General features: G+C 40.3%; 1 protein-coding gene across 1 annotated transcript in view; it reads right to left on the bottom strand.

Moving 5' to 3' along the window:
- The window catches only part of Srp14 (signal recognition particle 14), a 113,868-nt gene extending 106,635 nt beyond the window's left edge, over positions 1-7,233 (bottom strand). Inside the window, exon 1 of the mRNA XM_067140320.2 lies at positions 7,049-7,233. Within this exon, the coding sequence (XP_066996421.1) occupies positions 7,049-7,072 (24 nt within the window). The 5' untranslated portion in view covers positions 7,073-7,233. The remainder of the gene's footprint in view (positions 1-7,048) is intronic.
- Between the last annotated feature and the right edge of the window lie 9,534 nt (positions 7,234-16,767).

Here is a 16,767-nt window from a genome sequence, read left to right as displayed (position 1 = left end):
TTGCTATTTGCTTTACGTCGCACTGACACTGATAGGTCTTATGGCGACGATGGGACAGGAAAGGCCTAGGAATGGGAAGGAAGCGGCCGTGGCCTTAATTAAGGTACAGCCCCGGCATTTGCCTGGTGTGAAAATGGGAAACCACGGAAAACCATCTTCAGGGCTGCCGACAGTGGGGCTCGAACCCACTATCTCCCGATTACTGGATACTGGCCGCACTTAAGCGACTGCAGCTATCGAGCTCGGTAAAACTGCCTTTGTACTTCAGGAATGAAGAATGCTGTGTGCTACTCTTCATTTGGTTATAAAAGTAAACTTAGTTTTAGGGGCAGGCTAGTATGTTCCCGGACATCGCAATGAACACATCTCTCCTCTAAAATGAATTACGTGTGAGGTTTTCATCATTTCTACTTCCTTACAATGTTATAAAACTTGTGTGGCACAGCACAAATTTTTACCATGGCACTGAAACTTCTCCCTCTCTCTCCTACATGTAATACAAGGTTAGATTTATTATAAGATTCCTCTTTCTAAATTGTGTACTTTATTTCTAGGATTGTTACTGAAGTTATACCTTCTGATTACTCCCACAGTTTTGCACTGATATGAAGGTAAATGGTAGGACTGTCTTGGTGAATGACAACTGAGGAGTTCTCACGAAAGGTAGTGATTATACTCACTGAAAATGACATATGGTGAGGCTTAAAATACCATAATGATCAAGAACCACGTGGTATCAATACCAAGCAGTGCAGCAATTGGTAAATTGTTCCTGGCCCCATAGAGGACTGTTGAATCATTGCTATCTCTGTTGGTTCATCGTTCAAATTTCAGGAGATTTTTTTTTTTTTTTTTTTTTTTTTTTGCTATTTGCTTTACATCGCACCGACACAGATATGTCTTATGGTGACGATGGGATAGGAAAGGCCAAGGAAGTGGAAGGAAGCGACCATGGCATTAATTAAGGTACAGCCCCAGCATTTGCCTGGTGTGAAAATGGTAAACCACGGAAAACCATCTTCAGGGCTGCCGACAGCGGGGCTCGAACCCACGATCTCCCGATCACTGGATACTGGCCGCAATTAAGCGACTGTAGCTATCGAGCTCGGTGTCAGGAGATCCATTTATATTTCTTTAGTACTTTGTTAGCTGCATCTATATAGCACACTTAGGATCAAATCATAGCATGGCTTTTGATGGTGATTAATGACAAGAACTCTAGATCATTAGATTTACTGACAAGTGAAAAACCTATTTTCAGAAAAAAATTCCAATACCCATTTAATCTAACTCATGTGAAGTAATGTTAAAACAAAGGATTATTTCTCAAAAATTTTATTTCTATTATTGAAAAATTGAATCTTAGTTTTTAAGAACTCATATCAAACAATGGACGCAGTCCATGATTTATTAATTATATTAGTAAACGCCTAAATTTGTATGAAATTAAGTTAAATATTATTTGATTTTCAATACATACATACATACATACATACATACATACATACATTATCATTATAGACTTTTATGCCTTTCAGCGTTCAGTCTGCAAGCCTCTGAGAATTTACTAAACGTCGCCACAATCGTCGATTTGCAACTAGTGTTGTGGCCTCATTTAGTTCTATACCTCTTATCTTTAAATCGTTAGAAACCGAGTCTAACCATCGTCGTCTTGGTCTCCCTCTACTTCTCTTACCCTCCATAACAGAGACCATTATTCTCCTAGGTAACCTATCCTCCTCCATTCGCCTCACATGATCCCACCACCGAAGCCGGTTTATGCGTACAGCTTCATCCATCGAGTTCATTTCTAAATTAGCCTTTATCCCCTCATTCCGAGTATCCTCCTGCCATTGTTCCCACCTGTTTGTACCAACAATCATTCTTGCTACTTTCATGCCTGTTACTTCTAACTTATGAATAAGATATCCTGAGTCCACCCAGCTTTCGCTCCCGTAAGGCAAAGTTGGTCTGAAAACAGACCGATGTAAAGATAGTTTCGTCTGGGAGCTGACTTCCTTCTTACAGAATACTGCTGATCGCAACAGCGAGCTCACTGCATTAGCTTTACTACACCTTGATTCAATCTCACTTACTATATTACTATCCTGGGAGAACACACAACCTAAATACTTGAAATTATCGACCTGTTCTAGCTTTGTATCACCAATTTGACATTCAATTCTGTTGAATTTCTTACCTACTGACATCAATTTAGTCTTCGAGAGGCTAATTTTCATACCATACTCATTGCACCTATTTTCAAGTTCTAAGATATTAGACTGCAGGCTTTCAGCACAGTCTGCCATTAAGACCAAGTCGTCAGCATAGGCCAAACTGCTTACTACATTTCCACCTAACTGAATCCCTCCCTGCCATTTTATACCCTTCAGCAGATGATCCATGTAAACTACGAACAGCAAAGGTGAAAGATTACAGCCTTGTCTAACTCCTGTAAGTACCCTGAACCAAGAACTCATTCTACCATCAATTCTCACTGAAGCCCAATTGTCAATATAAATACCTTTGATTGATTTTAATAATCTACCCTTAATTCCATAGTCCCCCAGTATGGCGAACATCTTTTCCCTCGGTACCCTGTCATATGCTTTCTCTAGATCTACGAAACATAAACACAACTGCCTATTCTTCTCGTAGCATTTTTCAATTACCTGGCGCATACTGAATGTCTGATCCTGACAGCCTCTCTGTGGTCTGACACCACACTGGTTTTCATCCAACTTCCTCTCAACGGCTGATCGCACCCTCCCTTCCAAGATGCCAGTGAATACTTTGCCTGGTATACTAATCAATGAGATACCTCGATAGTTGTTGCAATCCTTCCTGTTCCCTTGCTTATAGGTGCAATTACTGCTTTTGTCCAACCTGAAGGCACCTTACCAACACTCCACGCTAATTTTACTACTCTATGAAGCCATTTCATCCCTGCCTTCCCACTATACTTCACCATTTCAGGTCTAATTTCATCTATTCCTGCTGCCTTATGACAATGGAGTTTATTTACTATCCTTTCCACTTCCTCCAGCATAATTTCACCAACATCATTTTCCTCCTCCCCATGAGCTTGGCTGTTTGCAACACCACAATGATGATTTCCTTTTACATTGAGATGATGTTCAAAATATTCCCTCCACCTCTCCAGTGATTCCCTGGGATCTATTATGAGTTCACCTGAATTACTCAAAACACTGTTCATTTCCTTTTTCCCTCCCTTCCTAAGATTCTTTATTACTGTCCAGAAAGGTTTCCCTGCTGCTTGACCTAGCCTTTCCAGGTTATTACCAAAATCTTCCCACGACTTCTTTTTTGATTCAACAACTATTTGTTTTGCTCTGTTTCTTTCATCTACGTACCAATCCCTGTCTGCCTTGGCCCTTGTTTGGAGCCATTTCTGATAAGCCTTCTTTTTACGTTTACAGGCTGCTCTCACTTCATCATTCCACCAAGACGTTCGCCTTTTCCCATCTTTACACACAGTTGTTCCTAGGCATTCCCGTGCTGTTTCTACTACAGCATCCCTGTATGCCACCCATTCACTTTCTATATCCTGAACCTGCTTACTGTCTACTGTTCAAAACTTCTCACTAATCATATCCATGTACTTCTGTCTAATTTCCTCGTCCTGGAGATTTTCTACCCTTATTCGTTTGCAGACAGATTTCACTTTCTCTACCCTAGGCCTAGAGATACTTAGTTCACTACAGATCAGATAGTGGTCTGTATCATCGAAAAATCCACGAAAAACTCGTACATTCCTAACAGATTTCCTGAATTCAAAGTCTGTTAAGATATAGTCTATTATGGATCTGGTACCCCTAGCCTCCCATGTGTAGCGGTGAATAGCCTTATGCTTGAAGAATGTATTCGTAACAGCTAAACCCATACTAGCACAGAAGTCCAGCAAACGCTTCCCATTTCCATTAGCTTCCATATCTTCCCCACATTTACCAATCACAATTTCGTATCCTTCAGTTCTATTCCCAACTCTCGCATTGAAATCACCCATTAGCACTATTCTATCCTTGCTGTTGACTCTGACCACGATGTCACTCAATGCTTCATAAAACTTGTCAACTTCATCCTCATCTGCACCCTCACATGGTGAATACACAGACACAATTCTTGTCCTAATTCCTCCCACTGACAAATCTACCCACATCATTCGCTCATTTACGTGCCTAACAAAAACTATGTTGCGTGCAATGGTATTCCTGATAAAGAGCCCTACCCCAGACTCTGCCCTTCCCTTTCTAACACCCGTCAAGTACACCTTATAATCTCCTATCTCTTCCTCATTATCTCCCCTTACCCGAATATCACTTACTCCTAGCACATCCAGATGCATCCTCTTTGCTGACTCAGCCAGTTCTACCTTCTTCCTTCCATAAGCCCCATTAATATTGATAGCTCCCCATCGAATTCCATTTCGTTCGCCAAGTTGTTTCCAAGGAGTCCCTCGCCTGTCAAATGGGAGTGGGACTCCATTACTCCCATAGGTCCGAGGCTTGCTTAAAGTGTTCTGAGCTTGGTAAATTCATGAAGCAGGATGCTGCCCTACTTGCACATAGTCCAAGTGAGGATCTCTCCTCTAACGGGTTATGGACCACCGGTGAATTGTATAGTCCTAGCGGCCTGACCACAAGGAGGGCCACGACTCAGAATATGTCCGAGATGCCCACTCCCCTTCCATAGCAACTGGTATCCCGACTCTCAGGACCACTTACTAGGCCACTCAGCCGCTGCCCATGGTTCACGAACTAGGACGTGACTACAGTAACCCACAAACATGAACCATTTTTTAAAGAAAATATGTAGGCTGATTACCTACAAATACAGTAGAGACAATACGCAACACTTACGGATTTAGCCTTGCTAAAATGGGAGACAATTCAGCGGTGGCGCTCCTAGTGACTTGACCTGAAAAAAGTGCGCTAAATTCAAATATCAATGGAAATGTATATACGGAAATGGATAAATAAATTACGTCTAGAAAGAAAGTGCTATTGAGATATTAACTTTGAAGTAGCTAAAGCAATTCTGGATAAATGAAAGAGGGATTATTTAAAAGGTCATTATTCAAAGACTGAAATTAGACATATAAACAAGATGTGAAATGGACTGCTGTGAAATGGCTTGATCTTTCATTTATGCATTACTTTTTCAGCTTTAGCATTCCTGCCTGAACTCTTATGGTTGGATTTGTCTTTTTTCTCATTTAAAAACATTGTATCATCACATTAAGACACTTGTCAATAAAAATATTGGCACATTCCTTACACATATGAAGCAATTAATTAACATTTAATACCTGGACAATTTTCCTCTTAACATGAAGCCTACTAACAGAAAGAAAATCTACAAAATCCCGGCTTTAATCTGAGAAGAGGGATAAAAGAAAGAAAAGTATGAAAATGTTGTCGATAGTGATGCTCTGAGGAATATTTACGTACAGTTAGAGTAAAAATGTAACATACCCTTGGCTGTATTGTCGAGGATTTTTAAAGTCGCTGGCCTGGAAATGATCTGAACAGATCTTATAATTCTTATATAAGCGTAACGTCCCTTCTTTCTAGTACACCTTATCCAAATCACTTCTGTGACATTTCTAAACCCACATATCACACCTACAACAAGGTTAACAGCTGCACTACACAATAAAATATGCGTGTTACATTTTAAGCCAGTTAAAATATGGGTCGAGCAGGTCAGAAGATTATGAAATACTATAAAGGTCTCTGTCACTGGAAGAATATATATGCAAACACAATATTACTTACATTTTCTTGTCACGAGTGAACCTGAAGAACAACCGCGCATTCTTCTCTACTTCATAGTTACTGCAGCCAAACACAGCACATACCTTTCCCCTCATGTTGAGAGGAGATATCGAGCAATGACACACGCTACCATTTAATTATGTCAACTCACTGAAAACGCATAAATAACACCAAAACTTCACACAAGAATACACGTGCTCTTATGACAGAATCGGTAGTTTTCAGGTCTACTCGCTAGAGAGAGCTCCAAAAGCTGTCCCTCGATATCTCGCTTAGTGTCGCGTATTGTCTCTACTGTGTTTGTTACCTATAGCATTATGCATTTGTTAAAACATGCGCAAGAATGACAACGGTAATGAATTCCTATTTAAAAGTACCATAGGTGTGTACCTGACGATCTTAACAAATCCAGACCATATTTCATTATTAGCCTGAATTCTTTGCAGATTTTAACGCCCATCATTTTACTTAGGCATACATTACTTGCTGAAGCTTCCATTAACAAGATTGAACTTTTCATCACTTTATAAGAACCTCTGATATCATTGAAAATTTGCAGATTAGTGGTAGCCTACAATTACAAATAAAATTTCTTCCATCTCCACTGAATCCTACTATACTATTAAAATGATACTTGTGATAGTCATCTTAACGGGATAGAACACCATCATTATCAGCCCACACTTGTGACTGTCATCGTAAGGGGATAGAACACCATCATTATCAGCTCACAGCATAACTCTCCACCTAGAAAAATATTGTGTGTTTTATCTTACTCTCAGTTTTCTAAAGGGTCTACACCACTTCCTGATAGTGCACAGAAAGTATAAAAATATAGTATTCAGAAAATGCTGCACACACCATTCTCATTTCTTACGCTACATAAGAAAAAAACGAAAATGGAATAATCTGGATCCTGGAGGAAAAAAAGACAAAATACACCTGACAAAGAAAATATTATAATCTTTATAGCAGTGCATATGGTCAATTTCCTGAATTTAATATAATGAAGCGTAAGCCTTCTGTTCATGTTTTCAGGATCACACCAAGAAAATCTAAAGAAGACCAATTTTATCACGTCCAAGAAGGCAATTATAATTGCGCCTTGTACTAATACGTACACAACTTGGCACTTCAGCTTCCGATCTACGGTATTATTATCATTTATTGTACACACATAACCTATATGACGAGTTAATAAACATATGGACGTATATACAATAGTAACAATGCCACCATCGGTAACTTACCAGTTCATTGTCCAAAAGAACCATTTTGGTATTGTATGTATATGTAAAACATTTAAAATAAATTACGAAAAATTAATGGCATATATTCATTGGATATGACATCTGACATTCATCCTGATTCAACGCAACATGCTAGCAAAATATCTGCGGCAAAGCACAATTTTCTTCTTCTTCTTCTTCTTCTTCTTCTTCTACTTCTACTTGAAATGTTTATGGGCTTGTTATGTCACCCAGTTCCAATTCATTCTTCTTCGTGGTTAGTTTTTGGACATCGTCGTAAGACGCTACGTCCAGTCACTGGTTTGCGGGATAAGTAATGTCTGGGAGAGGTACCAACATTAGAGGAAATTAGTACACTACGAGATAGTAGGGTTAGCTATGTAATGAAGTTAATTACAGCCGGAAATAATGAAACTGAGGAAAATACCAATAATACGGAGGCTAAACTATCAAGGCATAACACAAAAACACTGGGACACAGGGTTCTAATGCTTCACGTCTGTGTGGTCTGCCACGACGTCTTACTACAAACGAACTAGACCGGACCACAAATAGGGGTGGGATGCGAAAGTTCGTACCTATAGGGAAGGAAAAGGGTACAATTGGATATTACAGGCAACTAAAAAATTGAGTATGAAGGCTACAACGCGAAAAGATGGTTGGAGCACTAAACATGAAACATTTAAAGGCAGTTGGTAACCCGCATGAAGAAGCTTAGCTATGAATTCGCGACGTTGATGTGCATTTGTCTGACACTGAAAAAAGAAGTGATGTACAGTACCTACTGCCCGACCGCATGGGCAGAAGTTACTTTCGAGAAGAGGCAGGCGATAGAGATGAACAGACGGACCGAAGAATCTCATCTTGTAATAATTTTAACTTAGGCGTCCATGGGTCGTTCGGTCCCATTTCTGCTATTAAATCTGCTAATTGTTTAAGGGCGGTTCGACAGTATTCATTAGAAATAACGTTTGATTTACAGTGTAAAGCCATGACAGAGGGAGATGCCGGTAGTGGTGCGTGGGGATCCGTAGGTTGCCCTTGAGGACTTGATTTCCGTGATATAGATGCAGTCTCGGTAGGAGTAGCAGGTATCAAACGCACCATTGGAGTGCCAGAATGTTCTGGAACCGATTTCGGATTACTTAAACGCACCATTGGAGTGCCAGAATGTTCGGGAACCGATTTCGGATTACTTATCAAATTCAGGTATGATGCCCTGTCATAACCTGGTGTGACAGGTGGGCGGGGAGGGTTCCGAACTACCATAGTAAATTTACGCTTTCGAGGGAGAGTTTCTTCCGTTTGGGAAGATCTAGTGGGTAAAGGAGGGAAATGTTGTGGCATCGTAAGGGGGTTAGATATGGACGCTAATGGGGCAAAAGAGTTTGTTATTTCGAAATATGATTTGTTTTCAACACTCATAATGCGTTTAATTTCCTTCTGTTATTTGTGGACTTCACAACATTCAGCCCCCGCAGGGTGATTTTCTGCACAATTAGCGCATTTAACTAGTAGATGAGTGCAATCTTCGGTAGAGTGATTTAGTGAACATTTTCCACATCGCGGCTCCCTGGAACGACAATTAGTGGCGGTGTGTCCATACCGCTGACATCGTTTGCATAATAAAGGAGAGAATATAAAGGCCTGAACCTCTAAAATGACTTTAAAAATGGACACACTTTTCGGAAGTTGTTGACTTTCGAATACAACCTTCACAGTACCTGTAGGGATATATTCAGTTTTTCCTTCTTTGGATGAACGTCTATTTAGACGTTGTACTTTCACTACAGGATATGGTGAGTCTAAATAAGTGAGAATGTCGGATTCGGAAATAGTAGTGTCTACTCCCCGTATTACCCCTACTCGCTGAATATTCGAGGACGGAATAAAAGCTGTCAATTTCTTTTCTGTAAGAATGGGATGAGAAAGAAAGGCGTTTGCAGCCTTACTAGACATGAAAGTAACTTGAATTCTATTTCTGCCCTTCCTATGGATGACCTTGACGTCACCGATTTGCCTCTCATAGAAAATCCGACCCAGAGTCATAGGGTGAATATGTCCTATTTTATTGTGAGATTCAGTCGATTCGACAAATACTATGTAAGGGCCAAGATGAGTATTAGAATAGGTAGGTACAGGAACGTGCGGACGTTGATCCATGTCACGTATTGAATCTTGAGAACTATCTCGTTGGGTATCGGTATTACTAGCGTCCATGTGTAAGTCCTCACGCACGGCATCTTTACCGATATCAGGAGGTCGTCCTAAAGGGCCACCTCCACTATCTACAGACATAGTAGTCCAAAAGGGGATTACACTATACTAGCACCGGAACAAACACAAAAGAAAATTTACGAGGATACAAACACAAACATAAAACACTCTACTTATCTACAGATGGGAAAAAGCCGCTACACCAGTGACCGGAGCGAGACGTGTGCACTGCACAACAGCCGAACACCGAATGATGCTATTCGAAATTCGAATTGACAAGTGCAGTTCCAATTCAAGAATTGTACGATACTCCTGTTGCCTACGACATGCACAAGGCCGGGAAATACAGCACACTAGACTCATCCTCGAGATACTTCCGGCAAGTGACACTAGAGTTCTCTTTACTGTTCTGTCTCGCCCGCTCATTACAACACGTTCGAATATGAAAAACTATAAAAATTCATTAAAACTAGTAATTTCAGAAGGCAGCAAACAGATATGAGATTAAAGATAGACCAAGAGCAATTGTTTGACTTATTTTCTACAACGTATTTCTTACAATATGCTTAAACGAAATAAGTAATTCACGAAAGAAGCAGAGAAATCTGATAGCGAGTTTGTCACTTCTTACCGATTCCTTTAATTGTGCCTCAGAATATCCGGTAAGCGGATCGAGATTGTGGTCATGAATAACTTTGGGTTTAATCGCCCTTTATCGAATTATCAGCGATCCAATCTTTTCCTCCGCACATCTGATATTTTGACATTCGTATTGAAGCCGCTGTTTGGTGAGCGATATTATGCCCATTACGCAAATATTTAGCGTCGGTTCACCGTATTTCTCTATTTTATTTCCCTAAAATTAAATTTGTGTTCGCCTCTGCGCTTTAGTGGTTAGTGTGATTAGCTGTCACCCCCGGAGGTCTCGGTTTGATTCCCGGCCCTGCCTCAACATTTGAAAAGCGGTACGAGGGCTGGAACGGGGTCCACTCAGCCTCGGGAGGTCAACTGAGTAGAGGTGGGTTCGATTCCCACCTCAGCCATCCTCGAAGTGGTTTTCCGCGATTTCCCAATTCTCCTCCAGGCAAATGACAGGATAGTACCCAACTTAAGGCCACGGCCGCTTCGTTCCGTTTTCCTTGTCTATCCCTTCCTATCTTCCCGCAAGGCCCCTGTTCAGCACAGCAGGTGAGGTCGCCCGGGCGGGGTGCTGGTCATTCTCCCCAGTTGTATCTCCCGACCCAGAGTCAGAAGCTCCAGGGCACTGCCCTTGAGGCGGTAGAGGTGGGATTCCTCGCTGAGTCCGAGGGAAAAACCGAACATGGAGGGTAAACGGATGAAGAAAGAAGAAGAAAATTAAATTGGTTCTAACAGGAATAAAGCTCCTAAATGACCAATTTTACCATGCTTTTCAATTTGGTTTGCTTTTTGTTCAAGTTCAGATACCGTAAAACGTTTTTTCTAATTTCATTACTCGTATCCTACTTCTCAATTTATAGATTATTTTCTATAATCTGGAATTTAATTTTCTCATCCGTATATTTTTTTAGATTTAACAGAGATACTCGTAGACTTTCCTTGATATAGAAACGAGACTTGTACTCCTTTCTTGTTTGTGGCTTACGTATGAAGATATAGTATGTTCATCGTTATCTGAATCGGAAATTATACTAAATTTTGATGGCAATACATCAATTTTGGGAGCTCAATGCTTCCTGTTTTTGACATTTTCCTGTTTGTGAACAGGATACACAATGAAAACAGAAGGAAATTTGATTGATGTGCTTACACTGAAATCTGTTTCATGAGAAGAATTGCTAGGTACCTAAAGAGATCTTACTATATCACTTTGCCTAGAAATAGTTTGCTTCCATTTCTCCCTTAAACCGCACTCGGAAGGGAAACTATGGAACGTCAATTTTCATGCTTTTTAGTCATCGGAAAAAGAGAGGTATACAACCTGACATCTAGCAGCCAAACCGTGAACATGGTCGGGCCGCTTTTTCAGCGACAAATTAGTAGCTATGTCCCGGCCATGTATATCTTGTAGGCAACGATACTACACTCGCGTCAAACTCCTATAAATTTGTATACAGATGATGTAATTAAAATTGCATGATGGACAAAGACTTTCTAATAGAATTAAGCAGAGAGTGAAATGGCACAAATATGGGCTTCAAAGGCACACGAAAAAGTTCACTAGAAAACGTAGCACAAATAAAACTGTTAGCCATAAAAATTACGTACCTATATAATGCTCAGGATATATAGGAAATACACAAGGACACAAGGTGCTAATCTTCACGCCAGGGTGAATCCACCTCGGCGACTTTGTACAAGACGAACAGGACCCGGACCAACATTTAAGGTGTAGAATGGAAGAGTAGGTGTGACTACTGATGGATGACACATTAAAGGAATGAGGGACGCTGGACTGAGGAAAAGTAGACGATTATCAAATGGTGTTGGGGACAGAGAATGAGGAAGGGTTTGTTGATGTCTGAAGCAAATACCCAAACCTCGTAACACTGTGATAATATGACATCAAATGAAGGAGGACCCGCAATCTGGGGGTGGGAGTATGACAATAGACAGTAGCTATGAAGAGAGGGGTAAACGCAGGCGTGTTAGGGGAAGTAAGTCAAAAGATAGATTCGTAATATGAAGTATACAAATTGTTAGGCAAATATATTAAGAAACAGCGGAGATGATGGCGAGTAAGGGTACAAACATACCGAAGATGCATCGCAGCTCGCGGTCGCGGTCGAGGTTTACGTCGCGGTTGCGGTTTACGTCGCAGTCGACGGAGGGTGAACATACCGGGGAGGTTTACCTTTCAGTGTTCTGAGATGTGTTTACAGTGAGTGGACGTAATATTTAGATCTCCACGTTCAAGTTAAAGATAATTTATCTTCTATTGCTGAGCTTTTACAAGTATAGAGTATGTATTCAAGTGACAGTGGAGACAGTGATTCATTTTGCATAAGCACACGATGGTGGCTACTTTCAAATCAGTCAGCCCGCCAGTGGAATGCTCATCCTATAAATCAAAGAAGGCAGGCGATAGGGGAATATCACAGCTTATTTGAAGAACTGAAACACCACCTGGACAGATTCCATTCATACATGAGAATGTCCCTTGAGACGTTCCAATACATATACAACAATGTGGAATAAAAAATTGATACTGTGAAGTACAATGACTACCACACGAATACACACGGCTCTGTGGACACCTGGATCAAGAGCACAGTAGAACGGGGAGATATATCACGTGATGTTAATCAGGACAAGCCAATCAGGAGCAAGCTACATCGATGCCTCCCGTTCTACAGCGATGAGAACACAAACTTTCTTGTCATCGCGCTAGACCTTCTGGTAAATCGCGATGGTGAATGGAAGCGAGCAATTTTGACATGAACTGTTCCGTTTAGAACTGTGTGTTTGGGTTACCAGGAGGTGACATCGAGGCATCGACCGCGATGTAAACCGCGACCGCGAGCTGCGATGCATCTTCGGTATGTTCGTACCCTAAGGTACCCAGTGAGTGATTAGAGGTGTATAATTTATGAGATTCATCTAAGAACTGATTTAGGATACTGAGTATAGTGGTAGAGGGGTTGTAGACCAGACATGCAATGCACGTTGTTGGAGGGAGATTTAAATTAATAAGCTCGAATATAGGTGGCGCGGGAGGAGTTATACAAAGTAAATTGAAAGATGGGATGATTAATATCGGCATCTCTCGGTACTCTTTAAAAAACTCCCATTGCAATTAAGAGATATGTCAGTGAAATCCCCTCAAAATATTCTGAATAAACTGGTTGATAATAAAGAGCATTTACAGTATATAGGAATTTGAAGAAAAATTGGTGCACCTCCATACAAATTGAAATTAGTAGAGATGTGTAAATTTATTATACTGCGCCCTGGTGGGGGTGCGATAAGCGCCATCTAATTATGATGAATTATTGAGGAATATATATTTCATTTTCAGAATAAAGAATATCTTACTGTACATACAGTAAGAGCAGGCCAGGCCGAGATGGTATGGTGAAACATGCCACAGACTGTTGTCTCCAATAAGATTAAGAAACACAATGAGTGACAGAATTAGAATTCTCAGAAATTGTGACGACGAGGAAAGACAGAGGATAATTTGTTGCCAAAGTTTTCATAGCACCGAGCGAAATAGGTAGTGGCAACAGCGCAAAGAGCCGGGTGCATATTTCTCAGAAATGATGGCAGGGTATCTCCATGTACTAGCGGAAGTTGAACGCGAGGTTGGCACTTGAAGAAAAAAATATGAGCCTTCCCGGTCCCGTGGTTTATGTGGACCAATAGTAAAATTCATCGACCAGTCGCAGGTATGCCAACTTTGTATTGTAAGAAGCACCAGAAACCTGAACTCCACGGATTAAATTTATAAACGTAAGTGAGTTATACATTCGGAATAAGGTGGAATTTATAAGCCTAACCAAGTAATAAAAGTTATTAAAAATCACTAACTGAGGGAGATTGATTGGCGAAATTCTGAGAATTAATGAATGCTATCCGCTGATTGGCTGGAGGCAAAGGACGCCACAATATAGCGCGAAATCCCAGGCCAGGATACGGCAGCTAAATTCGCAAATATATCACTTACCAGCGAACGATAATAGTTGAGAATTGGTATAGAGCCTTTGAGAACAGAATTACATCATTGAATCCCATATTTAAGCCACTGGCAAAGGCGCAAATAGTCATATGAGGATATCGGGACTGCGCGTCCTAAGATGACCGCCCGTGAACTCGGAAGAGAGGGGATACAAGTATAAATACGAGGTCGTGGACAAGGACTGACAACTACTTCTGACAAAGTGTCGGAGCTGATACCACGCAAGGGGTGCGTAACTTAATTGTGAATATTCCGTGCCGTTACTACGCTAGGGAGCATGTGTATATGTACTCGTGGAGAAGTGTTCGAAGTATTAGAATGTTACGTAGCACAGTAATTCGTGACGCGTAGTGGTTCATATTACAGTCTTGAACAGTCTACTAGCAGGAAGAGTTCCAATATTCAGAACTCGTTAAATTAAAACCTACGAATAGGAGTGTGAGAGTCTACAGAATAAATTAGGGAGTACGTGGTGTGAGAACGATCACGAGTGTTTGATGTATTTCACCTAATAAACAGTCGATTATAAACTGATACCTGGTCAGCTGTGTGAACGAGTGACGGAAATTCAAGTGCGCGCACGGGCCGTTGTAAAGGGGATCCCGAGGTATCCCATGTTCCTAGTGTCCGGGAAAGGAATGAAGAATGTAAATCTACATTAAGTGGGATAGATACAAGGCCGAGAGTTTAAAATTTGTGAGTAGAATTTAGGGTGGAAATTATTCCAGAGTGCAACAGTTATTTTATTTGTTTTTATTCAAAATGTGTAAAGTTGAAAAGGGTCAAGGATTAATTCTTCAAGCTGGCATCAAATCCAGTAGAATGCAGTGCTAAAAACCGGAGGGGTTAGGTTCCTTGACCGGTTTTAGCAGACTACAAGGCAGAGATGAGTAACCTTTTGAGATATTTGTAGATTGCTATCGTTAGGGGGAGGAAATCATATTAATTTATCATGTAACTTAATTGTGAAACGAGCCGTTTCCGGCTCGTATAAATTCAAAGATAGATAGACAAAGGGACAAATTAATATGTACATAATTAGATCAAGCACTTATCATAATTTTGATTATTAAATAGAGTAGAGTAGGGTTTATTTGTTCGTCCGACTCGTTGGCTGAATGGTCAGCGTACTGACCTTCGGTTCAGAGGGTCCCGGGTTCGATTCCCGGCCGGGTCGGGGATTTTAATCGCTTCTGATTTATTCTTCTGGCTCGGGGACTGGGTGTTTGTGTCCGTCCCAACACTCTCCCCTTCATATTCACACAACACACTACACTACCAACCACCACAGAAACACGCAATAGTGATTACATCCCTCCATATAGGGTTGGCGTCAGGAAGGGCATCCGGCCGTAAAACAGGGCCAAATCCACATGTGCTGCACAGATCGCACCCCCGACCCCACAGATGTGGGAAAAGCGGTAGGAAAAGAAGAAGGGTTTATTTGTTCATTCAAGTGCTTGAGTTGTTTGATATGATATCGAGCACGTTTCACGTAATGTTAATATTCATTTAGAAGTGCTTCCAAGTGTTTTTCCGTTATCGGAACTTTTATAGATATTAAGGCATGTTGTTAAGATAATCCAGAGGTAGGGTTGCCAAGTGATTTAAATTGTTGTGGGACGGAATGAAGTCCATTGATTTGTTTGTAAATGTCCGCGAAGTTCGCCCGTGGACAAAATAATAATAATCGGTAGAAATGTCGGAGTAATAAATTAATATTGGGTAATGTGTAAAGGCATGTTTAATAATAATCTTTGAGAATAAAGGCACGGGCCTAGTTGGATAGAACGATTGCAAATTAAAGTAAATCAAATGTGGAGATAATATGTGGCATGAATAATTAATTTGGGCATTGAATCCGATTTTAACACTAATTGTTGATTTAACGTTTTTGGATTCCATAATAATCATAAATAATCTTGGTAGAAACGAGATAGGCACTTTGATAATATGGTCACGCTATGTTTGAGGCCCAGAGTGATTTGAGCCAAAGGTTGAGATTTGGAGTTTTGTGGGACAGAAATCCGGCCCGAAATGAAAGTGAATTGTACTGATGTTGACGAAGAAATAGATGGATCTTAAGGCCTACATAGAGGTTGTATTTCTATACCGGTGATATGAGTGGCAGAAGAGAGTCCACACACCGAAGGTTAATTAATGAAAATGTTTTGAAGAGTTCCGATGGATAAATGGACTTCAAAATGGAAAAGGAAGGAATAATTTAACACTTGCAGAGATTGGAGGTATTTGCCCAACTGCGAGGTGTTATGGGATTTGAGAATTGTCTTAGGAGCATATGGTCTCCATGAATTAACGACAGTACGAAAATAAGGTTGCGGGTTCGAACACTATTATGTCCCGACCGATGTGAATTCGAATCTTGGTGATTTCTGTTTGCGAGAGAACGTATGTGACTAAATTAAAAAGATGGGGCATAAACATAAAAATTCTCGAAAGAATAAAATATTATTAATAATAATAATATTCCAAGTAAATCATATCTGGATTGATTAGTGCCAAAATAAATCGGAATTGTAAAAAGGGGTCATGCGATAAACATTTATAGAGTGGACTACCGTGTAACAAGCGAAATTAATTTTTTAAAAATTCATAATAGTAATAATAATAATAATATTTGAAGAATCAGAAGAACTATTTTTTATTTTTATTTATGAACACAATAATGATGGTGGGAATTGAATTGAAGATATTGAAAATTTCAAACCACTTTAATAATAATAATATTTGAAGTATAAAAAAGAATAAGCTACTTCTTTAATTTCAGATGAAAATAATAAGAGCGAGAATTTGAAGTATTATAGCGAGGATGATTACGGGTTAC

This window comes from Anabrus simplex, chromosome 2 (genome assembly GCF_040414725.1).
Source record: "Anabrus simplex isolate iqAnaSimp1 chromosome 2, ASM4041472v1, whole genome shotgun sequence".
Taxonomy (NCBI): domain Eukaryota; kingdom Metazoa; phylum Arthropoda; class Insecta; order Orthoptera; family Tettigoniidae; genus Anabrus; species Anabrus simplex.
This window is presented reverse-complemented; position numbering and strand designations above follow the sequence as displayed.